This window comes from Mustela nivalis (genome assembly GCF_964662115.1).
Source record: "Mustela nivalis genome assembly, chromosome: 9".
NCBI classification, from domain to species: Eukaryota; Metazoa; Chordata; class Mammalia; order Carnivora; family Mustelidae; genus Mustela; species Mustela nivalis.
Genome location: NC_139028.1, coordinates 86,379,242 through 86,405,094, shown reverse-complemented (window position 1 = coordinate 86,405,094; position 25,853 = coordinate 86,379,242). Strand labels below are relative to the sequence as shown.

Genomic DNA, 25,853 nt, shown 5'->3' with positions numbered 1-25,853 from the left:
ATGTTTATTAGAGTTTTTAAATGTAGTTCCTCCCCCACCCCTTTTTTAAGGGGGAAAAAAAATAACTCTTGAAGAGAGAGGAATAGAATATATGATTTTTTGATGTCTTGTTCCTTGAGTTTCTTTGTTAAAATTTTACTTAAAGCTGAGAATCCTGGCATGTAAGCCATAGAAGAACAGAACAGAGGGGGAGGTCCTCCAACATGGTGAACATCAGAATTGCCTTTGAAACTGTAAAAAAAAAAAAAAATACAGATAACAGGTACTAGTCCTTGATACTCATAGGTTTGGGACAGAGCCTGGACATAGATTATGGTTAGAAATGTCCATAGGTGGTTTAGATAAGCAGGAAAGTTTAAGAATTGCTGAATGAAAAGCCAAATAAATTTACTATCCTGTGATGTAGAAAGACATCATTCACTTCATTGTTCAAATATGTGGGTTAGGGCATGGTGAGAAGGGATTTGGGGCCTTGTAAATAATCAGAAGTTCAGAGGCTTTGAGATGGGAAGCCTGTTGAAGATCTTTTGACTCAAAAGATATTTCCTCAGAAAAAATCTTGAGAGCAGAAAACCTGGGACGATATTCCCCAGCCCAGTGATCAAGTTAGATTGTAGATCCATCACTTACTAGAATTGTGACCTTATACTTACACTTAAACTCTCTGTGCCTCAGCCTCTCAACGGGGTAGTGGTAGGGATTAAATGTGTTAATATTAGTAAAGTGCTTGGAACACTGCTTGGCGTAATAAGGGCTTAATCAATTTCAGTCACTGTTGTTGCTGTTGGCACTTTCCAGCCCCAAATAGCACCATTTGTGACTTATTATCAAGACAATTAAAAACTTTATTAACATGCTTCCTGCATAAATTTGCTTCACTTTGTACCAAAGTTGACGAGACCGAGACTCTGTTTTATTCTAATCTTTGGAGTCTAATTTGTTTATTAATGACTTTCTTCCCCCTTCATCCATTTAAATCCTACTCATTCTTCAAGACCCAGTTGGAGTGATAGAGTTGGATTCCAGGTCCGCCACTTAGTAGACCTGTGATCTCGGGCAAGTTGCCTAAATTCTCCATGGCTTGAGCAATGCTGAGGGAAATACTTTCCCCCCATCCTGTGGTTCCACAAGGGCACCTACTTCCTAAAATGCATAAGAAGTCTTTTCTCATCCCTGTTACTTGTTCCTTTCTGTGAGAAGTGGTGATCAATCTGATTGGTGGTACCTTACTAAACCTGTCCTCTCCTGGAGTGTATACTACGTAAGTCAAAGCAATGGACTGCTGGTGCTGAAATTGAGCCCACCGCTCTCTTGCTCTGTGGAAGCACCATGTCCAATTGTGTAGGTTCTTGGCATTCTAGCCGTGATGCCTTAAGCAGTAAATGCTGGGCTGGCTTCTTCAGGCCCTGCCGACACCTGTGCCCACCGTGTTTTCTAACCCAGCTGTGCTAACATGAGGCCAGCTCTATATTTTGATTCCCTCTTGGCAGTGTGTTCCTATTCTGTTCTCAATTCAGGCTTCCAAAGGGAGGAGGTATAGTTACCCCAAATATGTACTATTAAGTAAAAAGTTGAATAAATGGTAATTTTTCTAAAGATTTTATTTATTTGACAGACAGAGATCACAAGTAGGCAGAGAGGCAGGCAGAGAGAGAGAGGAGGAAGCAGTCTCCCTGCTAAGCAGAGAGCCCGATGTGGGGCTCCATCCCAAGACCCTGGGATCATGACCCAAGCCAAAGGCAAAGGCTTTAACCCACTGAGCCACCCAGGCACCCTAAATGGTAATTTTTTTCAAAGTTATGGGAGTTATGGTCCTTGTCCCCAAATACCTATCTTGTAAGTTAGCTTTATTTGTCTTTTTGTTAGCTATATTTGTCTTTTTAAGTTTTTATTTTAATTCCAATTAATTAACATACAGTGTTATATAGTTATATATTTTATATAACATAAAGTGTTCTATACAGTTACAGGTATACAATATAGTGATTCAGCAACAATGCATTTTTGTCTCAGTTCTGCAGTTGAAATTGTAAACCCTTTGAAAGCAAAACCTATGTGTTATACATTGTCTTAGTTCCCATAGCATATAGCTGATTGTGGTGCCCGTGGTAGTTGCTCAATAAGTCAACATCTCCTTCAGGCATGGAAAAGACTTCAGCATTGTCATGGTCAGCTAGGAAAGCACTGTGAATGGGAAACCATGTCTAGGTAAATGGCCATAAATGAGTCTTGATTTCCAGCTTCCGTGGCCCAGAAGCTCACCAACATTGAACTCTTTATGGGCAATTTTCATGCTTTATGGCTTGGTAGGTGCTAAGAGGTTAAACAGATCAGATAATGTAATCTTCTGCTCTACAGAATATGATTGACACTGAACAAAAACCTAGGTCAAAGTCTCCTGTTCTCTGTTACCCCTCCTCCCTTTCATTCCCTCTTTTGGGACTGTTCTTGGGGACATGCCAATGACAGCATGTTCCATAATGAACAGTAGTTGTTGATTTAATCTGTATCTAACCCCATCCCGTCTCAAAGGCAGGGATTCTGCCTCATTCATCATGGTGTCCCTGGCCTCTGTGTTCAGAGATTGTTAAAGCACAGATGTTAGGAATAGGCTAAGTCACAGTCCTCTTAAGCTGTGAGTTTAACACATTGACCCCAATGAAAGGCTTTCAAGGATAACCCAGCCACAGAAGGATGGATGACCTTCGTGTCTCTGAAAGGAGAAAAGGCAGAAATGGAGCTTTAAAAATCTTTGTGGGTTTTTTTCCCTCATGGAATACTCATGATCTGCCTCTGAGTTTCTTCACATGAGAGAATTGACAGAAACACAGCTGATCAGAGCTCTGCTGATTAAATATGTGCTTGAGTCCATGACTCTGATGTATACCTCAGAGGTGTCACCTCATTGTCCCTGTGTTCCCATAAATAACTTTTTATTTGTGAGCCTCTAGCTGATTGACTGTATAAAATTAACCACTTGGGGTAACACTGAAACACTTCCTTGAAAGCTACCAGCAGCTGGAAGTGCACCCACCTCTGTAAGTCTTAGATTTTCTTGTCATACTTAAAAGTCAGTGACAATTTCAGGAAACAACAGATGTTGGTGAAGATGTGGAGAAAGGAGAACCCTCCTACTGTTGGTGGGAACGCAAGCTGGTGCAGCCACTCTGGAAAACAGTATGGCGATTCCTCAAAAAGTTGAAAATAGGGCTACCCTATGACCTAGTAATTGCACTACTGAGTATTTACCCTGAAGATACAAATGTAGTGGTCTGAAGTGGGGGGAAGTGACCTGCACCCCAGTGTTTGTAGTGGCAACGTCCACCATAGCCAAACTCTGGAAAGAGCCCAGATGTCCATGAATGAATAAGGAAGACATGGTGTGTGTGTATACACACACACACACATATACATACAGTGGGGATCCTGTTCAGCCATCAAAAATGAAATAATTGCTATTTGCAATGGTATGGAAGAAACCAGAGGGTATTATGCTAAGTGAAGTCAATCAGAGAAAGACAATTATATGATCTCACTGATAGGTGGAATTTAAGAAACAAAACAGCATCATAGGGGAAGAGAGCTAAAATAAAATGAGACAAACCATAAGAGACTCTAAATCATAGGAAAAAAACTGAGGATTACTGGAGGGGAGGGAGGTGGGGGGATTGGGTAACTGGGTGATGGACATTAAGGAAGGTATGTGATGTAATGAGTACTGGATTTTATATAAGACTGATGAATCACTAACCTCTGATTCTGAAAACAATAGTATATGTTATCTAATTGAATTTAAATTTAAAAATAGAAAAAAATAAATATTGCTGCCTGTTTAAAAAAAAAAAAAAAGGTCAGTGACAGTTTATACTCAGGATTCAGTCACTTGAAGACTTCATTAAGAGTTATTAACCAGTCAAGGGGTACCTAACTGGCTCAGTCAGGAGAGCATTTGACTCTTGATCTTGGGGTTGTGAGTTCAAGCCCTATGTTGGGCATAGAGCTTACTTTAAAAAAAAAAAAAAAAAAAAAAGAGTTGCCAAATTGATTATTCCCACTTTACATGAAGCAATCTTGAAAACTATTTTCCTTAAACAAATACATCTAAACTCTAAGTTTTAATAACATTTGCTAAAGAAATAAATGAATCATTAACTAACAGGTATGTAATACTTTCTTTTTTTTTTTTTTTTAAGATTTTTATTTATTGGACAGAGATCACAAGTAGGCAGAGAGGCAGGCAGAGAGAGAGGAGGATGCAGGCTCCCCTCTGAGCAGAGAGCCTGACCTGGCTTCATGACATGAGCCGAAGGCAGAGGCTTAACCCACTGAGCCACCCAGGCGCCTCTACTTTCTTAATCAGAGATAGTTTACCACTCTTAAGGAAGAGACTCTGACTTGAAATACTATAGGTTAGTAGTCCCCTAGATAAATTGTAAGGAAACATGGGCTTCTCTGAGACATGAAGGTGGAGGTGAGGGTATTGTACTTCGATCCAGAGAGGCATTGGAATTTCTCAGAGTGGCCCAAAGTCAAGATTGATTTCATTAAGAGGTGATCGCAGAATGTGCTACACCATATAGACTACCTAAGACCAGCTGGAACCAGCAACCTTGCACAGGGCTTTCTTTAATCAGAATAGAAAGGTGTTCTTTGCTTTCTTTTTCTGAGTTCCATACAGTCTTCTGGCTTCTCTCCAGCCATCTAGGGAGCAGTACCAAGTAGAGCGCCTCCTGTGAACTTACTCCTGTAGTTGTTTCCTGCCTTTGGGAATGTTGCACCTCTGGTGTGGAAAGCCACACTTGGGTTTTCCTGATTAGTTTAACATCTTGGTGGGGCCTTGACCATTCCTTTAGTGAGAGATCTGCTTTCCAGATGAGGATATATACGGAGAGTAGATTTTTTTTTTTTTTCCGGTCTCTAAATTTGAGGTAAGGTCCCCTAGGGAGTATTTTCAGAAGTGTTTGAAGTTTACATCTGATTTGGGATGAAAGTTGGGAGCCCACCTGGGTGGAACAGGCACCTGTCTCCAACATCTCTACTGATCACAAGGGATAAAGGACCATCATTTTGGATTTGGATTTGGGATTTGACATTGATTTTGCATTTGTGTATTAAAGTCTGTATTCTTGAAGTTCTCTCACGTATATGTCATGTCTCCCTAATTTCCCTGTTAGGCTTATGGAATTTCCAGTATATCCATTTGTAGATGACTACATATGGAGTCATTTAACCGCATGTCTTCTTCAAGTCTGTTTTTGTCAGCCCACTCTTGTTTTCTGTTGACATTGCAAGATTATTTTGGAGATTTCCTTTCCATTCCCACTCCCCCCCACACACACACCATCTCAGTGTCTCAGAAACTTTTGGGAATGGGTCTTGTTCCCCTCCTGTGTTTGGCTATGGATGGTCACCCCTCTGGCTGGTGGTGTGGTTAACAACAGTTGTTTGTACAGTTGCCCTTTACAGTTTATAAAGCCCCTTTCCATGTGTTGATGACCCTTGGCATGATGCTGTGATTCAGGCAAGGTGGGATTTCTTATCCTCCTATCACAGAGCTGAGGCAGCAGGTCCTTCCATTGGCTCATCCATGATGATTCATCTGTGATTTTCCCCAGTTTCTTAGTTAAGAAATGGCCGATTATCAGCCACTTCATAGGATCAACTTAAAAACAAGTGGGAAAGGTAGACCCAGAACTTAGATCTTCATTCCCCAGTCCCAGGGACTACCCTCTATACCCAACTGCCCCACCTTGTGCTGGTCTCTTCCAGGAAATGTCCCAGAAATTGAGATGGCACTCAACAGACTTCTTGATTTTAGTCACTACTGGGACATAGCAAAGGAACTGGCAAACATTTCTTGAGTGTCTGTTGCACCAGAGCAGTGTGGGAGAGTCATTGGTGTCAAAGGTGAAGTCAGTAGGTTCAACTTTTTTAAAAAATTGGTTTTAATTTAATTTCTTGATACTTAATTTACTTCTATGATTCAAAATCAAACAAGTGTTTAAAAGCCTATGTTGAGGCATCTTGCCTGCCTCCGCTTCCCCACCCAGCACATACCATATATAGGAGATCATTTGTACTAATCTCATGTGAATCCTTCATAGTGTTTTATGAAAACATAAGTAAATATGAATATATTGTTATTTTCCCCCACTTTCAAAAATTTATTTTAAAAATTTATTTTAAGGTTCCCTCCCAAGTGTTGAAGCCATTTTTTTTTAAGTAATCTCTACCTACAACGTGGAGATCAAACTCATGACCCTGAGATCAAGTCACGTGCTTTTCTGACTAAGCCATCCAGGTGTCCGTAATTTCCCCCATTTTTTAAACAAAAGGTAATATACTCTACGTACACTGTTCTGCACCTTGCTTTTATTACCTGCCAGTATATTTCAGAGAGCTTATATTTCAGTATATAAGCAGCCAATTGTTCTTTATAGTTGCATGGATTCTACTGCATATGTGCTGTGTAGTTTATCTGTTTTCTTGCAACTGGAAATTGGGCAATCTAGTCTTTTTGATGTTATATGCCTGTTGCAATTACGAATGTTGGGTATACATCATTTTGTATGTGTGTACCTACCTATATAGGTACATCCTCAGAAGTGGAATTGCTGGGTCAGCAGGAAAATTCATTTATAATTTATTTTTTATTTTTTTCATTTATAATTTTGATTGATGTTGCCTAAGGGTCCTGCAGAGGGTTTGGACCCTGGGGTGCCTGGGTGGCTCTGTTGGTTAAGCGTCTGCCTTCTGCTCAGGTCATGATCCTGGGACCGTGGGATCGAGCCCTGCACTGGGCTCCCTGCTGAGTGGGGAGCCTGCTTCTTCCTCTCCCCTTGCTCACAGTAACATCTCTCTTTCTCTCAACTAAATAAGTACAGTTTTTAAGAAAAAAACAAAACAAAACAGAGAGCTCGAACCCTTTGTGTTCCCACCCTCAACGTATGAGAATGGCTGTTTCTTCACAGCATTGCCAGCAGAGTAGATGTCAATCTGAACAATGAAAAGTGGAAAGCAAACTTCTTTGTGACATCCCCGTCTCCCACCTTGCCTCTAGTTTGCAGTGGGAATATTGCACAGTCCCACACTTGGTGAAGACACCAATTCCAGTGGAAATACTGCTTCACCATGGCCATGGGTTTATGCCAGCTCTGGTGACACACACAGAATGGACCCAGTTGCCACTTGTAGAAGCTTGTGCAATGGAAATTTGAGCATGCACTCATTATTCACCTAACTAGCAGTCATAAATCTAAAGACCACAACAGTGTTTAGTAGAACAGAAAAGGAAATTGTCCCACCACAACGCTCTGTGTATCAGGCTGTCAGTGCTCATTTCGCAGCTGTTAGCCTTATTTCTAGGTACTGAGTTCAGAAGATATCTCCCAAATCACAGACGAGGTCTTGCCGAGTTTAGAACTTTCACACCCAAGGGGAAGCACTTTTGAGGAATGATTTTGCACTTTCCTAAAGATGTGTAATTCAATAATTAGTACTTTGTAAGATGAATTAAAGCTGGTGGAAGTACAATGTAAACACAAAACTGTGACACAGTATGGTCACACTTTTCCCTCAAAATTGGCAGGCGGTCTCCTGCATTATACAAATAGGGAATCCTATAAAAACACGGGATTTGTAGCCCAACTAGCATCTCCATGTTTCAAAAAGCACATATTCTAGGTCACGTTCACCTGACTCTCATTCTCGTTGGAAAGATCGATTCTTAGTCTTATTTTCCTCTGCAGACAAAATGCTCTATGGAGGAAAAAAAAAAAATTCCTTTAGCTCTACTGCCTAGAAAAGTGTGGTTAAAAAGAGCCTGGCAGAATGGTTATTCCATTCAAACAAGCGTTCTTTTTCACTGAATTTTTGAGGGGGCCCCTTTAAAAGGGAAAACCTGTCCTCTTCCTCTATATGGCCTGGTTGCAGTTGGGGAGTTGCAGTGATGACTGTATGTAGCTACACAAAAAAATATTTCCTCGGCATATGGGTGGACGGCCAGAAGCTAGCTGACACACCCCTGACAAAGACCCATTTTCTTTTGTTGATACCTGCGAAGGCTTTCACAACAGGCATTTCCAGTTCTGTTCTCAGGCTCTTTGCAGCTACTTCTCTAGAAGTCTGCTATCATCCAAGGGTTGACTGTGGCCAGAAGCCAGGTATCCTGTGTTTTGTGCCATTGTGCCTCCAACCTGCCACACACATTCAGGAGGTCATCTTGGGTACGTGTTCTGTATCCACTCAGTGTGGCCCTTGGGTTGGCTTTCCCTTTGCCGTTCATGCCAACAGCCTCTGGGCACCTGTTTGGAGGCAAGGAACCCCTGTGAAGTCTTTCACCCTATGACCTTTGTTCCTTGGGCTGTTTCAGCTTGGTTGCCCTTGTGGGCACACTGAGAGTCTGCTGCTCTGTCCATGTTGGATCCTCTGTTCTGTGGTCTTGTCTTCGTGGTCCTACCTAGTTGTGGGAACTACTCCTTGAGAATAAATTTGAGACTGTCCCGCCATACCTTTTTTACCACTCTTGTCTCAGCCCCTCAGCTCTGTTCTTGAGTAACAGGACCATGGCACAAGTCAAGTGGGGTGGCCTAGGGAACCAGTCCTCTAGATTTTGAGGGGATTAGGTTGGGGTACTAAATAGAAAGACTTTACATCCTAAATTGGTTTTGTTGTTGTTGTTGTTTCCTGAAGGCACATTGGCACTTGGGTCTTGATTGAGATCATTCTTACTCAAGTAGAGTTGACACAGGATTATTTGGCAGTTGTGGTTAATGATCTAAAAACCATGGGGTTCTGTTCGAGACCCAGTGAGCCCAACTAGCTCAGGGGAAGATGTTCTGACATTTCAAGCAAAATTTCCTCTGTGCATTGTTCTGACACCACTATGCCCACGTATGCATGTACAATTGATACCTTGAGGGAATGCTTCAGTATGGGGAAGACACAGTAAAGCAGAAACATTAGAGTGGTAGTCAATGTTTGTGAAATTAGTGTGTAAATAAACTGCTTACCAGGAATGATCGTAGAGGGCTTTGCTTAAATAAATAAGAAATTGATACATAGGGTTTGTGGGCTGTCTCTGCCAAGGAGACCTCCCTCAAAATGTGAGACCACATCCACATCTGACCCCGTATGGAAAGAAGCATGCAAGCCATCTCTGGTGCAAATTCCATTTCTACCACGTGCTGGGTGTATATGTTTCTGGGGGGGGGGGGGCAGGCGGCATGTGATTTTAGGCAATTTATTGAACCTCTCTGAGCCTCAGTTTTCTTAGCTATAAGCTGCGGATGACTCGGTTACCTACTGTGCCACTCAGAAATGTTAGCTATTATTTTTAATCATTTTTAATACGAAGAGAAGATTGATATTACTTATTTATCCAATTGTACAGCTTCTCCCCAAATCACCCCCACCCCGGACACACACCATTACCTCCCGTACTATGTTTATTTAAAAATACTGTGTAGCTAGAAACGTCCCTCATCCCACTGCTTGGATTAAATATGTTGGTGTTTCCGTTTGCATGTATTTTGTAGGAATCAATGTTTAGTGAAAAGGGATGGAGACACGCAGATGTTCCCACAGTCCTGATGCTCATGAGACAGAATCAAATGTTTCCATATAGGTACATCTATTGGCTTAAACGCTGTGGATATTTCCTGACCGGCCATATGGATCTTTTGTCGTCTGAGATGTTAATATTTTCCTTGTATTTTATAATAGCTCTGGAACACGGCCAGTTTCTGGAACAGGGTCCACATGGCTCATTATGCGCAGGGCCCAGAAACTGGCTTGCTTGTGCTTCTCACATGAACAGGGACACGTACAAGAGTTGGGGGCTGTGGTAGGGCCGTGGGCAGGGGCACATACTCCCTTATTCTTGCCTCTGCATTAAGCTACAAATAATGAGCACTTTCCTGTGCTGTACAATAAGTCATTAAAAGAAATTATAGAGTCAGATGCAAAAATAACCCGAAGGACAACTGGATGTGTGGAACCACCAGTTTTCCCCCACATGCGCAGGAGGTTAATCCTCGTTAACGCTCGGAACACTGAGTTTCTATAGAGAGGGCTGCGTGTCCGCACACGTCTTGGCATCTGCCCACACGCTTCAGTACGGTGTGACTGTGCATCCCAGAAGAAGGGCTGCGGCATGTGGAATTTAACAAACCGATTCCTGAAAATGGTCTCATCAAGGTGAGCAACGGAGAGCTAATGGCATTCTCTTGCTAATTTCATCTTTCCCTTGGGATTTCCATAGTGCTTTTAAAAGGATCGCTCGTCTTTTGTCCTAGGGGCACTGTCTCTGTCCAGTTTCTTCTCCCACCTATTTTTCACCTCTTGCTTTGTAAAAATTAATGTTCTCTGTTGTAGTTCAGAGGATGGGATCTAAACTAGACAGAGGTCTCTTCATCAGCTGAGAATCATCTGTCCCCTTTCTCATTTTACCCCTTCTAAAGTAATGACATTGAAGGCTTCCAGTTTGGACCTAAGATGGCTCTAATTACGAACAGATAGTTTTGTGATGGAATTCACTCAGATAACTAATTAACCGCAGGAATACATGGGCTGTGGAAAATTTCAGGAGCACCATCTGTGGAAAAACTGGGAAGGGCATGCTGTTACCACAGCTCCGGGGTCCATTAAGAGTGTGTTTGTGTGGGGACCGTGTCTCGTGGGCGGTGACTCACAGCTGTCAAAATTCCCATAGCATCTCACCGCAGGAACTCCAGGGTGTCCGCAACACCTTACAAGCAACCTGTTGATTTGAAGTTTCCAATTCTGAGGGAAGACTGAAATATAGTCTCTTTTGTTTGTTTTTGGTTTTTGTTTTTAATTGTCATTGTTCTGGCTTGTTCTCAATGTCCGCATTATGGCAAACTTCTTGAGGGGGGATTCCTTTTATCCTCTGGCTTGAGAGAGTTACTGCATGTTCTCTCCCCTTAGGGACAAAGGGCACAGTTACGTCACCCTTGCACTTTTTGAAAGTACAGAGCATGCTTATTCCTCAATCCCAGAACTTGGAAGACCGTGCTCTGCTGCACTTTCACAGCATTCCAGATAGTAGGTGTGCTGTGTTCGTCATTTGGAGGAGGCACCCCTTTAGCTGTGTTCACATCTGTACCATGTGGGGCTCAAAGTGGAACCCAGTAATACTTAGGATTCCACCTGGGAAAAGGTGGTTCTGTGTCATCTCAGCCCCACCCATTTGCAGGTGATCTAACAGCAACACCATCAGGGTTCCCAGTGTGAGTCATTTGTGTACGTATTGGTGACTTGGTGACTCGGTGTTTGGGAACTAGCTGTCTCTGCAATCCTTCGCAAAAAACCTAAACAGTGAAGCAATCTCCAGTTCTGTTGATGAAACTACCCCATCAACTCCCTGAGGATGTCCCTGTAACTCAAGAAGTTTTAGACTTTTCTTTAGAAAACTTTTTTTTTTTTTTTTAAACCATGTTTCCTCCTTCGGTCTTGAAGCAAATGATCCTAGTTGTTGGAACCCAACTGAGAAATTGGGTTGCCTGCTGGGTACCTTACTGAGATAAAGACGAATTTGGGTTGGATAGGGGATTTGGATACTTGATATATGGATATGTTTTAGGGTTTTGTTGTTGCTGCCATTGCTGTTGTTTCGTGGGTTTTATTTAGGTATTAGAGCTGTTAGTTTTAGGGCAAACTTAGAAATAAATCTTCATTGAGTGAATGAGTCAGTTTTCCCTGCCTTTGTCTTGGTTTCACCATCAGAGACATCTGGCTGAAAGGAATATTCATGTGTGTGGAAATCTATCACCTGCCAATGCCGTTGGTGTCATTTCCAGTCTGATTCTGATCGAGGGAGAAATGTTAGGCCTTCTAAGTCTTCAGGGAGGCCAATTTTGCCTGCACATGGCTCGTGACATTGAGATTAAAAATTAGTGATTGAGTAGAAGTCCAGGTTTAGGTCAGTAGTACAATATAAATTCTCAATGAATCACATTTATGGGTACCCTGTGCTTTACTGTATAAGCACAATAGTGGGAAAGCCAGGTGACATATAAAGGGAACCCAGATTTATTTATTACCATTACAAAAGCAAAATTATTTTCCTACATAATAAATGTCCTAATAAAACAAGTGGAACCAATGAAGAGATGGCAGGTAAGCCCATGACATGGCTCAGAATGCACGACAAATACGTAAGTCGACAGACAGCCCTTTCATTTTCCTGAGCCTAAGTAGCTTCCTTCCTCTTTATCATTTACAGTCCAATGTTTCTCAACTTTAATAAGTATATAAATCACCTTGAAGTACATGAATCTTGTCAAAGTACAGATGCTGTTTTAGTGGACAGAGTGGATGGAATAGAGGAAGGGAAGCTGAGCTGCTTTTTTTTTTTTTTTTTAAGATTTTATTTATTTATTTGAGAGAGAGAGGAAAGCACAGAGGACAAGTGAGAGGGAGAAGCAGAATCGCCATTGAGTAAGAAGCTTGAGACAGGACTCAATCCCAAGACCCCGGGATCAAGGCCTGAGCTGAAGGCAGATGCTTAACCGACTAAGCCACCCAGGCACCCTGAGAGTCTTCATGTCTTGTGAGCTCTTAGGCGATGGTAATGCTGCTGGTCCATGGATATCCCTTTGAGAGGCAAGGTTTCATTTAATTTTTTTCAGGTCCTTGGAAAGTAGGTTATTGAAACTTAATGGAACCTGGTAGATCATATCACAATTAACATTACTATCTGCCATGTTAGGGGAATTTAATAATGCTTTTTTTTTTGCAATTTAATAGAACATTGTTCAGACAATGACAAATACCATACGATTTCATGTGGAATTTAAGAAACAAAACAAACAAGCCAAGGGGGGAAAAGAGAGAGAGATAAATCAAGAAACAGACTCTTAACCACAGAGAACAGACTGGATGGTTACTAGCGGGGAGAGTCATGGGGGGGATGGGTTAAACAGATGATGGGGATTAAGGAATGCACTTAACCATGATGAGCATGGGGTCATGTATGGAATTATTGAATCAGTGTGTTGCACACTTGAAACTAACATAGCACGGTGTGTTAATTAACTGTACTTAAAGTAAGAGGCTTAACAAGTTGAGAACAATAGTAACAGAACAGTATTAAGTCTGAACTTAATTATAACCAAATCTCACCTAAAATTCTAAAGAAAACAAAATCCTAATTAAAGAGGTTAAGCTTTTAATTGGATGTTAACTGCCATTTTGTTCCGTAATCTAAAAAACAGCAGTTTAAGGGATGCCTGGATGGTGAGTTGGTTAAGGGTCCATCTCTGGCCATTATCTCAGGGTGATGAGAGCCAGCCTGGTGTTGGGCTCCACACTCAGCACAAGTCTGATTGCAATTCTCTCCCTTTTCCCTTCCCCTGTGCATGTGAGCACTCACATTCTCTCTCTCTCTCTCTCAAATAAGTATACAAAATCTTTTTTAAAAATAGTTTAGGGGCAAGGGGGTTGGGGTTATAGACATTGGGGAGGGTGTGTGCTATGGTGAATGCTGTGAAGTGTGTAAAGCTGGCAATTCACAGACCTGTACCCCTGGGGATAAAAATATATTATGTTTATAAAAAATTTAAAAATTAAAAAAAAAGAAATTTTAAAAAAATAGTTTAGGGGCACCTGGGTGGCTGAGTTGGTTAAGCAACTGCCTTTGGCTCAGGTCATGATCCTGGAGTCCTGGGATGGAGTCCCATATCAGGATCCCTGCCCAACGGGCAGTTGGCTTCTCCCTCTGACACTCCGCACTCTCATGCTCTCCCTTTCTCAGTCTCTGTCTCTCAAATAAATAAAATCTTTAAGAAAAAAGTTTCAAAAATAGTTTAAAACTGTATTTTATTTTATTTTATTTTTTTTTTAAAGATTTTTATTTATTTATTTGACAGAAATCACAAGTAGATGGAGAGGCAGGCAGAGAGAGAGAGAGAGGGAAGCAGGCTCCCTGCTGAGCAGAGAGCCCGATGCGGGACTCGATCCCAGGACCCTGAGATCATGACCTGAGCCGAAGGCAGCGGCTTAACCCACTGAGCCACCCAGGCGCCCCTAAAACTGTATTTTAAAAAGCAAAATTTTGGTTGTCTGTTCATTTGATGGGCAATTGACTTGTCTATGCTTGACTTTACCACAGAGGTGTGCGCTCTTTGGGCAGTATTACTCTTTGACGAGGAGGTGAACAAGGATAGGACCGTTAGCTATGGGTGGCTCTGGCTTCCAGGGATTCTTCCTTGGTTACCACAGACCAGTAGGTTTCTTGGGGCAGTTGGGTTAAAAAGGCACTTGAAGACCTTAGGATGGTGGCAGCTGTGCCTGGGATTGGGATGCTTGGTAGGGTGTTCTCTGCCTTGGGCCAGGTGCGTTGTACAAGGTACTGTACAAATTGTAATTTAGAGGAGAAGACCCCTCCCCATCCTAATGGGGAATATGGTCTAGTGTTACTCCTCAGTAAGCTGGGTGTCTTACCAGTAGAAAAATATTTGCTTTTTTCAAGGACGGAGTATGGGATAGAAGGTGTTACTAAAAGATCAGAGCTGCTGTGCTTTCTATCAAAGATGTATGTAAATTTATCAAATTAATAATTCAGTGCAATATGTTTTTTTATGCAATAATTACATGTATGTATTATTCTGGGTCTTAAGAACCAGCAATTTCTCTGTCATTCTTAAGCCAAGTAATGTCCATGTGTGTCACAATACCGTGCACCCACTGGAGATCAGAGAGTCCCCTGGTGTGAAGGACTGTGCTGTGTAGAATGCATAGTTGGATACCCATGAACATAAACTACATTATGATTGAAAACTACATTTTTAAAGGCACTTCCTTCAAAGCTTTGGAACATCTGCCTCATCCGATTTCATTTACTAAAATAATGTATTAGTTTCAGTTGATCTGTCATTCAGGGAAGTAACTAAATATCTGTCGTGATCATTAGGCCCACACTGCCATTTTACTCAGGGATTCCAACTGCCAATTGTTTTCCCTCAGGAGTGTGAAGCTATTTGTTTGTTTGTTGTTGTTTTTGTTTGTTTTTTAAATTCTCAGCTAAGCAGTATATACCTAGTGGGAAAAATGCAGAGAAATGAAGAAAAAAAAAACTGGTTTCTGTAGTTGAAGGCCTAGTTTTCCTTTGGAATCTGAGGTTCTGACCTTGTTCTATCAGGGGAACCACAGCAAATGGATGAGTTGATTAAAAACTCTGGTCCCCTTTCCGCCTGTACAAAAGGGGGGTAATTATAGTTACCTGTACCTCTAGGGCCCTGTGAGTCTTAATTAGTTAATATTTGCAAAGTATTTGGAGATCTTTGAATTAAAAGTGCTGAGCAGTGGAATCCAAGTTCAGTGTAATTATAATTGGAATGAGAATCTCGATTGCTACCTTCCCTCATCCACCCTCCATGATGTTCTTTTAGCCAACCCGGACTTGACCTGTGGTTCACACTCATCTCTGCACACTTCTCTCTAACTCCTTCTCTTTTGCAACCCACTTCAGCCTAAAAATAAATAAATAGAACTAAATTAAGTTAAAAGAAATAGAAATAGAAAAGAAATAGAAAAAGAAAAAGAATAGAAAAGAAAAGAAAGTTAAAATAAATAGAAATAAATGAAGTTAAAACTTGACTCTAATCTTACTTAAGTAACTACTCAGAATTTATCTATTTGTTTGTTTAGCAAGTGTGTGTGCGCGCACACAGGGCTGGGGAAAGGAAGGGCTGAGGTAGAGGGAGAGAGAGAAAGAGCAAGAATCTTTTTTTTTTTTAAGATTTTTTTTTTAATTTATGTATTTGACAGACAGAAATCACAAGTAGGCAGAGAGGCAGGCAGAGAGAGAGGAGGAAGCAGGCTGCCCACTGAGCAGGGAGCCCGATGCGGGGCTCGATCCCAGGACCCTGAGACCATGACCTGAGTTGAAGGCAGAGGTTTAACCCACTGAGCCACCCAGGCGCCCCAAGAAAGAGCAAGAATCTTAAACAAGTTCCAAGCCTACTGTGGAGCCGGTCTCAACGACCCTGAGATCATGACCTGAGCCGAAATCAGGAGTCAGCTACTTAACCAACTAAGCCACCCAAGGCACCCCTCACTATTTATTTCTGAAGTTCAACAGGCACCAAGAAGGAAGTCAGTGAATTAACTGGTCTTTCCCACTGGATCATTCTTTCAGGCCCTCCTGTACCTGCTGATAAACTGGGCTTCTAGAAGCGTTTTCCTGCTCAGAAACTCTTCACTGGCTCTTCCATGTCTGCAAAGCAGGGTCAGAGTTCATTAGCATCCTCCTGAGAGCCTTTCCGAATCGGACAGTCACTCACTGTTACTTCTCACTATTCCCTTAAAGAGTTCTTTTCTCTCGAAACGTGCTCTTTGACTCCAACCAAGCCTCCACCCATCCAGTGGTGTCTTTTCTGGACACATCTAAACTCTCCCTATCCTTCCCTTCCTCTTCACAGAGCACTCTTCATTCTCTAACTGGAAGTAACCTCTTTCTCTTTACACAATTTTTTCTTTACTTTTCCTGGGTCTTTTCTACCTTTTTGTTTTTGTTACTTAAATATATGTTCTGCTTCCCTCCTAGACCGTAAGATTTGAAGGTAGATTCTTTGGGTGATGAATGAACAAACAAAGGCTAATATATGCATAGAGTGAAACTGGATACAAATTAAAGATTATTTACATTGATTTGCAAGATTGCATTGAGGTGGTCTCTTCATAGGCTTGCATCATGTATGTTAGGAATTAAATCTTAATCGATAATTTCTTCAACGTTACAGTTATCCTTGTTACTTATAAGACTAAGATGAGCAGCCATATCTTTAAACTTTTGATTACATGCTCATAGACAAAATGCTAAGGGATTAGCAACAAGGAACACTTTGTGTGTTTTCTCCTGTTTGCCTGAATGACCCCTATTACTGTTTGCTTTCCCTTCTTAGCTTTGGCCATGGAAATGTTGTTCTAGGGTGCCTACGTTTTTGTAGAGCTTTCCTTTAGAGGAAGGCCATGTTGTCTGAAATTCCATCCACTGGAATGGCATTAAAGTCAAAGGGTCTTACAGGTCACAATTATCCAGTACTACAAAGCAGCGTCTCAGTGGTGCTGCCTTTACAAAGTCGGGCTCCAGGATACACACACCTGCCGAGAGCTCTGGCTACATTTTAGAAGCTCCTTCTCTGACCACCCTCTGTAGCAGAGCCTCTCTTCTCCCTGCCGTTAAATATGGTAAACCCAGCAGCCTGTCCTGATGGTTAAAAACCTGGACGAAGAGCTAACCTGTAAACCTCTCTGAACCATAATTGTCTCATCTGTTTAATGTGGATAATAATACCTGCCTTATCTCCTTTTAACAGGCAAATTAGATCATACTTGTGAGTGTTCTACAGTCTTTAAGAGAAATGTTAAGTTATTACTCTAGCATGCTGTCATGGATATTCATCTGGTTGAATGTTTAAGACTTGTGAGTCATGCTTAAAACTAACTTTCCTTCTATTTTGTAGATTTTCTTTTTAGCCTGGTGTACTATATTTAATTTTTTGAGAATGAGGCTAAAAAAGAAATCCTCTCTAGCATTTTATAGATGTGGTTGAGTTGATTGTTGTAAGCCTTGGAGCAGAATTAGACAGCCCCAGTGAATTTATTACGTATAAAGAGATATATAGACTGTCTACTTAGCAGTATCACACCGCCTCTCATCTTTGGCGTAACCAAGTCTCATCTGAAGGGCCTAGAATGTTTGGAATTACCATGGAAGCTTTTACTTACGTTTAGGATTTCCTGAGACAGTGTATAAAATCACTCACTGAAGAGGTTAACAGCGAAAAAGGCAGTTACAAGACTTAAAAGTTCAAGTTTTGCTGTGAGTATTGTCACTGGCTGCTTTTTCAAAGTCTTTTATTAGAAACAGAGCTACACAAATGATAGGGGCTGTTCATATGATGTCATGTTATTTGCTTGTTAGAAATCATCCAAGTAAAGCGTTGAGCTCTGAGAGAAGCTGAAGAGATTCCTCATGGCTGATCATTGACATCTATAAGATCTCCTCGAGCTTATAATTTGGGTATAGCATGGCCTGTACTTGACCAAATAATTCCCTGGGTTCGCTGGTGCTTTTCAAATGGGAAGGCTTCCCCTGAAAATTAGGTCAAAACTGTCTTCTCATGGTTTAATCAACTCATCAGTAGGCTTTTACTGAGAATTATTCTATTACTCTGTGTTAAGCATTAATTGGGTCAGACATGATCCCTTCCCTCAGAGAGCTTATCATCTAACTGAAGACTGCCGGTGGTTGGCAGACACCATCAACAATTAACAAGCGAGTAGGGAATGAAGTACTAAATGAGATGTAACACGCAAATTTTGGAAGAGAAGGAGGACAGTGTGTGCTCGAGTAATTAGGGAAGGTGGCATGTCTGATTTGATGTTTGAACTGGGCCATGAAGGATGAACAAGACTTCGTCAGAGAGAAAAGAATGTGCCGGGAATGGAGCAAGTCACTTCCAGGCAATAATGTTTCCGGGGCTCCAGGGACTCTGGCCTGATCAGGGTAGATAGAGGTAAGGGAAGACCGTATTTTGAGGGGTGTGAATACCAGTTCAAAGAGGTTAGATGGGACCTAGTGGAACAAAAATGCCATTGCAAGTTTTTGTAAGAGAATGGTGAGCTAAGAGTGGTTAGTCAGGCCGTGGTCATCATGGCTGAATGGCGCAGAAAGGATGTGAAAGACGCCAGGGGGACATTGTAGTCCCCAGATGAGATGGTGACAGCTGAGCCAAGATGGCGGCAACGGGATGAAAGGGAAAAGGGATGGACAAGAAAAATGAGCAGGATTTTTTGCTGATTGTACTTGAAGACCATACCTAAAAGGTACGGTCAAACTTGATTCCAAGACTCCTCACCTTCGGCCTGGGTGGTCCAAAGCATTTAGAAATCACTGTCAGAAACAGAAAAGTTAGGGAGTAACATTGTCCTCTCAAAAAGTACTGAGTTGGGTGTTAGATGCATTTACTGGGCCTTGTGAGTGAATAGGCAGTGAGCATCCCAGAAGTGTCCCTCTGGGCAGGGCTGGAGATGGGGGCTGGACTTCAGCACTAGAAAGTTCATTACTGACTCTCTGCAGATGTTCAGCTTTGAGAGGTGCGCCCAGTGTGGGCTTCAGGATGTAAGCCAAGTTCTATTGACTTAGATAGCCTTTGTTCCTCTGAAACAGTTACTTATGGAACTGCTAAGAAGAATATACAAAGGACTCACTACTTATGTAACCAAAAAGTTACTAAGAAAAAGATGAGAACAGTGAAAGGCAGGGTAAATAAACGTCTTTAAACCAAGTGTAGAAAAAGGTGTCATTAAGAGACTGTAGTCGAGGTAAAAAAGCAATGTCTCACCTCTGTAGTTGAAGATGCCTGAGGAACTTGGCCCATTTTAAGCAGTTTGTGTGGGCACTTAGTAAATATTTACAAGACTTACTCTCTTTGATTAATTCCAAAATGAACATTTTCTGATTCATATTTTTAACATCTTCGAAATGGCTTGTGTCCTACAGTTGATGTCCTTTTGTTGTTCTGGTTGGCCAGGTAGGAAGGAGTCCCAGCACAGCTGTCATCACCTTAACCAACTTACTTTGCTTGGTTTTCTTCTGTTACATTTGCAGAAAAATTATATATGATAAAATGTGTCCTAATAAGTCTAAAAGAGCTCTTCGGTAAGTATACAGTAACAGTTTGGGATGATAAAGAAGGCACTTTTGGCTGTATTTTTAATTTCTTAGTGGTACACAAAATGGTGTGTTTTGTAATGCCAATATCTTAGATTTAGTGAAATAATAGTATTGAAAGATGACTGATCACAGCAGATCTGTACCCGAGCGATATAGATGGCTGGGGTAGAATATTCTAGATTGGCATTTTTTCCTCAACCTCCATCTGAGGTGGAGGTTTTAATTTGAACAGGGAACATTAGGAAAAAGGGTTTTCCTTCAGTGGTAATACCACCTGCCAGGAGTACAAAGCTCCTCAGAGGATGCATTTCTTCGATGGTGAAAAATCCGGGACATTCACAAAAAGTTCAGGTGTGGTTCATTCAAACCAGGGTGCTCTTCCTACCTGCAGACCCTTGTGTGTCCAGACAGCCCTGAGAATGCTTGCTCTTTGTGCAAAGTGAGAATGAATCCACAAGGAAATTTGTGGGTGTTTGGGGATGGTAATAGCTCTCTCTTATAAAAGCGGAGAACAGAAGCATTGTTTCTCCGTACCAGCATTTGCAGCCGTTTCTGCAGTGTGACCTATTGACTGGAGGAGGTAGGTTGTTGCCTTCCCGTACGGTGACACTTCATGGACAGGAAGTCCATGGGTAGCAGGTAGCACAGCGTAACAACTAGGGCATGTGTGTGTCTCTTTGTAAATCCTTGCTCTGGGACTGAGAGCTAGGAGTAGTTAGAGTGTCGGACCTGGGGAATGCTTCTGTCTCTTGCTAAGGGACCCAGAGCTTCAGGTAAGTGACATTGAAGTCCTTCACCATCTGATGGTAACCTTGGGTCGGTCCGTAGGTATGTTTTCATGTTGTTTGTTCGCCCATTCTAATTGGCTTCCCAGAGCCTGCCTGTAGACATGCAGCCAAATTTACACTGGAAAACCCTCTGGCAAACAGGAAAAGATTAATTTTGTGGTGTGCTGTTAAGGGACTTCCCAGAAAACTTCAAAAGCACAGAAAGAAGCACTAGCTGCTTATTCCAAAATGTGCAAAATGCCACTCAGCTTTTTAAAGGTGTGATAAACTCGGAGCCCTCTCATACGCATATATACACCAGACCACATTTTCAGTGGAAGGAGAAGCTGAGCTTTCTGAGATGGGGCTGTCTGTACGTGAGCCAGGAAAGCCAAGGGCTGAGGAGCTCAGAGAGTTGCTGGAGATAACTGTGGATCTGCATCTGGGAGGCATTTGAAATTGACTTCAGTGCCTTTTTAATGCAGACTTTTCCAGTTCTCTCTTAAGCAGACACATTGTTTTCATATCAGCCCCAGGCATAGACACACCATTAAAATCAACGGGTAGAAAATGATTTGTGTTTGGAAATAAGCAAAACATTTTCAGTTGTGACCACCCAGGTGTAGTAGGGAAACTCTGGAGCTGATGCTGGGAGCCCCAGGCTCTAATATAAACTTTCTTCAGGACAGGAAACAAATCCTTTGGTTTCCTTATCTGTAAAGCAGGATGGCTTGATGGAATTATCTTTCTGCTTTATTCTGATAGATTATCTCTGGGGGGGGGGGGGTCCATGTAAAGGCTCTTTACAGCTCCCTGACTTCTTTTTTATGATGCTTCCCAAGCCTAGATATCACAAGGCTAGGAAGGCCCCCACAGACCCCTCGGGCCACGACCATTCCTGTCACATGTTCCCTCAATAGGACCATGTTGCCAACTCAGGGGGGAAAAAAATGACTATTACAGTTGCAGTTGTTGCTTAGTAACATTTCTGATTTTGTGTTTCTTGTGACAGCCTGAGCAGAGATCATTAAAAATTAAACTTACAAAGCTGCTAAAGTGGGAGGAAGGAGGAGACCTTGAAGGCACCATTTTTTTTTTTTCACTTGCTTAGAAGCCATCTAACCTCGGGTTTCAGTGCCTCGTCTTGGGGCAAACACAGCACGGTCTCTGGTTTATATTAAACCACATAGAGAGCACACTCCTGACATTTAACTTGTGTCCTACTGCAGCTGGAGTTTATCACCAGTACATAAAACCCTTGACCCTGCAGAATGGCCTGGAATTACAGTCCCCTGTTTCGCACTGCATAGTACAGTCGCACTGCATCCCCCCCGCCCGGCGGAAGCAAGCCCTAACGAGCTCTGTGTCTCCTTTCTGCTTTCTCCCTGCAGTTCCACCAGGTGAGAAGAGTGATGACCATCCTTTTCCTTACTATGGTTATTTCATACTTCGGTTGCATGAAGGCTGCCCCTATGAAGGAAGCAAACGTCCGAGGACAAGGCAGCTTGACCTACCCAGGTGTGCGGACCCATGGGACTCTGGAGAGCATGAATGGGCCCAAGGCAGGCTCGAGAGGCCTGACTTCCTTGGCTGACACTTTTGAACACGTGATAGAAGAGCTGTTGGACGAGGACCAGAAAGTGCGGCCCAACGAAGAGAACAATAAGGACGCGGACTTGTACACTTCCAGGGTAATGCTTAGTAGTCAAGTGCCTTTGGAGCCGCCTCTCCTGTTTCTGCTCGAGGAATACAAAAATTACCTGGATGCTGCAAACATGTCTATGAGGGTCCGGCGCCACTCTGACCCCGCCCGCCGTGGGGAGCTGAGCGTGTGCGACAGCATTAGCGAGTGGGTGACAGCGGCGGATAAAAAGACTGCAGTGGACATGTCGGGCGGGACGGTCACGGTCCTTGAAAAAGTCCCCGTATCAAAAGGCCAGCTGAAGCAGTACTTCTATGAGACCAAGTGCAATCCCATGGGTTACACAAAGGAGGGCTGCAGGGGCATCGACAAAAGGCATTGGAACTCCCAGTGCCGAACTACCCAGTCGTACGTGCGGGCCCTTACCATGGATAGCAAAAAGAGAATTGGCTGGCGATTCATAAGGATTGACACTTCCTGTGTATGTACATTGACCATTAAAAGGGGAAGATAGTTGATTTATGTTGTATAGATTATATTGAGACAAAAATTATCTATTTGTATATATACATAACAGGGTAAATTATTCAGTTAAGAAAAATAATTTTATGAACTGCATGTATAAATGAAGTTTATACAGTACAGTGGTTCTACAGTCTATTTATTGGACCTATCCATGACCAGAAGGGAAACAGTCATTTTGCGCACAACTTTAAAAAGTCTGCATTACATTCCTCGATAATGTTGTGGTTTGTTGCCGTTGCCAAGAATTGAAAACGTAAAAAGTTAAAAAAAATAATAATAATAAATTGCATGCTGCTTTAATTGTGAATTGATAATAAACTGTCCTCTTTCAGAAAACAGACAAAAAAAAAAAATACAACAACAATTTGAACCAAAACATTCCGTTTACATTTTAGACAGTAAGTATCTTCGTTCTTGTTAGTACTATTATCTGTTTTACTGCTTTTAACTTCTGATAGCGTTGGAATTAAAACAATGTCAAGGTGCTGTTGTCATCGCTTTACTGGCTTAGGGAATGGGGGATGGGAGGGCTATATTTTTGTTTGTTTTGTGTTTTTTTTTTTCCGTTTGTTTTGTTGTTTTGTTTTGTTTTGTTTTTTAGTTCCCATAGGGAGTAGGGATGGGGAAAGAATTCTTTAACTATATATTCTGGTTGATAAGGGATTTATTTGTATGTTGTAAAGATGTTTGCAATATCAATCAGATGACTGGAAAATGAATAAAAATTAAGGCAACTGAACAAAGTGCTCACTCCCACTTCCCACAGTGCACCTCCTAGGCTCCCACTCGCCCTTTGGGCCTTGGTCAGGGGAGGCTCCTTTTATCAGAAAGACCTACATTTTCATAGAGCACATTCTTTGCTCTCCCTCCCCCTTGGGTCCCCTCTTTGTTTTGTTTTCTCTCAGAAGAAAAATCAGTTGCGCGCTCTGAAATATTTTACCACTGCTATGAACGAGTGAACCAATTTTGTCCTTGTCGCACTCCTATAAGCATGGAGAATAGTGATTTCGTTCTGTTCTTTTCTTTTCTTTTTCTTTTCTTTTCCTTTTTTTTTTTTAAGAGAAAAAAACAACAAAATATAAAAACGAAGATTCTTTTTTACGAGGGGTAAACATTCAGTCAATCATTGTAAGGCTTCACAAAATCATGGTAAGGCTTAAAAATTGTCTTGCAAGCAAAAGGTGGAGTTCTGTAAGGACCCAGAAATGCCTAGATCAGGGTAGGCGTCCACACTGCCAGTGAAATGAGACTGAACAGCCCTATGGAGGCTGTGTGGAGCTGACATGTCATTTCTGGGTGGTGCAGGAGGAATTTCTGAGTGGCCATCCTGAGGTCTAGGTGAGGGTGGGGAATGGTACTTGAGACATTCCAGAAGGGAGGCCTCTGAAGGACCTTTCAGAGGTGTCTCTGGAATGACTATGTCAAGTTGCTTGGACCTCACGCTTTAAGTGCCTACATTATCTAACTGTGCTAAGAGGTTCTCGCTGGAGGACCCCACTCAGGCTGATTTATGCTCTCCACCCCTGGGTAATTTGTCCTAAAGCTGGATAAGCCTGGAGCAGGTTCAGAACCAAATGTGGCATTGTGATCTTGAGACTAATGCAAAGCAAGAGAATATCCTTGTGACCTGAACACTTACTTAAGCTTTGAAATTAGACTTGAGGAAACCAGGGTTTTGTCTTCTTTGGTAACGGGGAAGGGACAGGAAAAAGCCCCAAAACTCAGGTTGGATGACCAAGGCTACTGACAGAAAACCTTGTCCAGAGACAAGACTTCAACAAGGTGTCTGCACATCTAGGACACCGCAGGCTTGGAAAGGTGCCTTGCTCGATGGAAGAAGCCAGGACAGAGCTGACAAAGTGTTGCTCCCCAGTGAAGACCTCAGCAACCTCCTACCCATTCTGTCTGTTCATGGAGAGGGTCCCTGCCTCACCTCTGCCGTCTTGGGTTTGGAGAAGTAAAGTTGGGGTCTGCAGTAGTGGTCCTGGGAGAAATAGTGCTAAACCCACTCACCCATTCAGTCCACTATCCAAATCTGAAAATGTCCTAGACCAGTGTCCTTGAATAACATAAAACCTCCAGAAGTTGCTGCTCTTAGTTGGGTGAGGGGTCAGCAAAAGTGGACATCCACCATGACCCAGGGAATAAAGATGCCATCAGCAAATAATTTTGATTTGTTCAGCCTTTCATTTAGAACAAGCCGAACCTATCCTTTACGATACCATCTGAACACCTGCCTTTAAAAGAGGGAAGATGTTAGTTGAGGTTTGTTTTGTGCTGTTTGAAAATACTGTCTTTGTAATTATTTTTGACATGTAACACATATTTGCTGTACGTTAAGTTTCTGCAGCTTGCTTCTGAGGGACAAAATTATAAAACAGGAAGTCCCTGTCTCAAAATCTCAAAAGTCCTGCAAAGTCCTGGCAAAGGCCAGATCTGTTACGTGGTTGATAGGAGACACTGAGCAATTGTGTGGTCACTGGCTCTCTCCTTACCCCATAGGATATATCACAGTCACATGCTTGGTGGCTTATGTTGACCTAAGATTTATTTTGTTAAACTCTTTCTCTGTTGCTGTTCATTTTTGTTCTGTTCAGTTCTGTTTTTTTGTTTTGTTTTTGTTTTTTTAAGTCTTGCTGTGGTCTCTTTGTGGCAGAAGTGTTTCATGCATGCGAGCAGGCCTGTTGCTTTTTTATGGTGATTCCCATTGAAAATGTAAGTAAATGTCTGTGGCCTTGTTTTCTCTATGGTAAAGATATTATTCACCATGTAAAACAAAACAAAAAAAATATTTATTGTATTTTAGTATATTTATATAATTATGTTATTGAAAAAAAATTGGCATTAAAACTTAACCGCATCAGAAGCCTATTGTAAATATAAGTTCTATTTAAGTGTACTAATTAACATATAATATATGTTTTAAATATAGAATTTTTAATGTTTTTAAATATATTTTCAAAGTACATAAAATCTGGGGGTTCTGGGTTTTTTCTCTTCACTGTAAAACCAAACATGAAAACGTGTTTTATTATAAATACATGTGTTCCTTGCTTGAAGACCAACCTGACTAGTTTTAGCAATTGCACAGCCCCCCAGAAAGGATGCTTATTTCAAAGCAGGGGAGGCCAATCCTACAGCCTGTGAGCTTCCAAGAAGCTCTAGGATTGGGCCTGTCTTCCACAGTGGAAGACGGGCGTGTCATATTCTAGGACAC

General features: G+C 41.9%; 1 protein-coding gene across 4 annotated transcripts in view; it reads left to right on the top strand.

The window, feature by feature from the left end:
* BDNF (brain derived neurotrophic factor) overlaps positions 1-25,570 on the top strand; it is a 58,771-nt gene extending 33,201 nt beyond the window's left edge. For all 4 annotated transcript variants that reach the window (XM_082682687.1, XM_082682690.1, XM_082682689.1 and 1 more), the window contains exon 2: positions 21,861-25,570. In XM_082682687.1, the coding sequence (XP_082538813.1) occupies positions 21,861-22,625 (765 nt within the window). In that variant the 3' untranslated portion in view covers positions 22,626-25,570. The remainder of the gene's footprint in view (positions 1-21,860) is intronic.
* Positions 25,571-25,853: the final 283 nt, after the last annotated feature.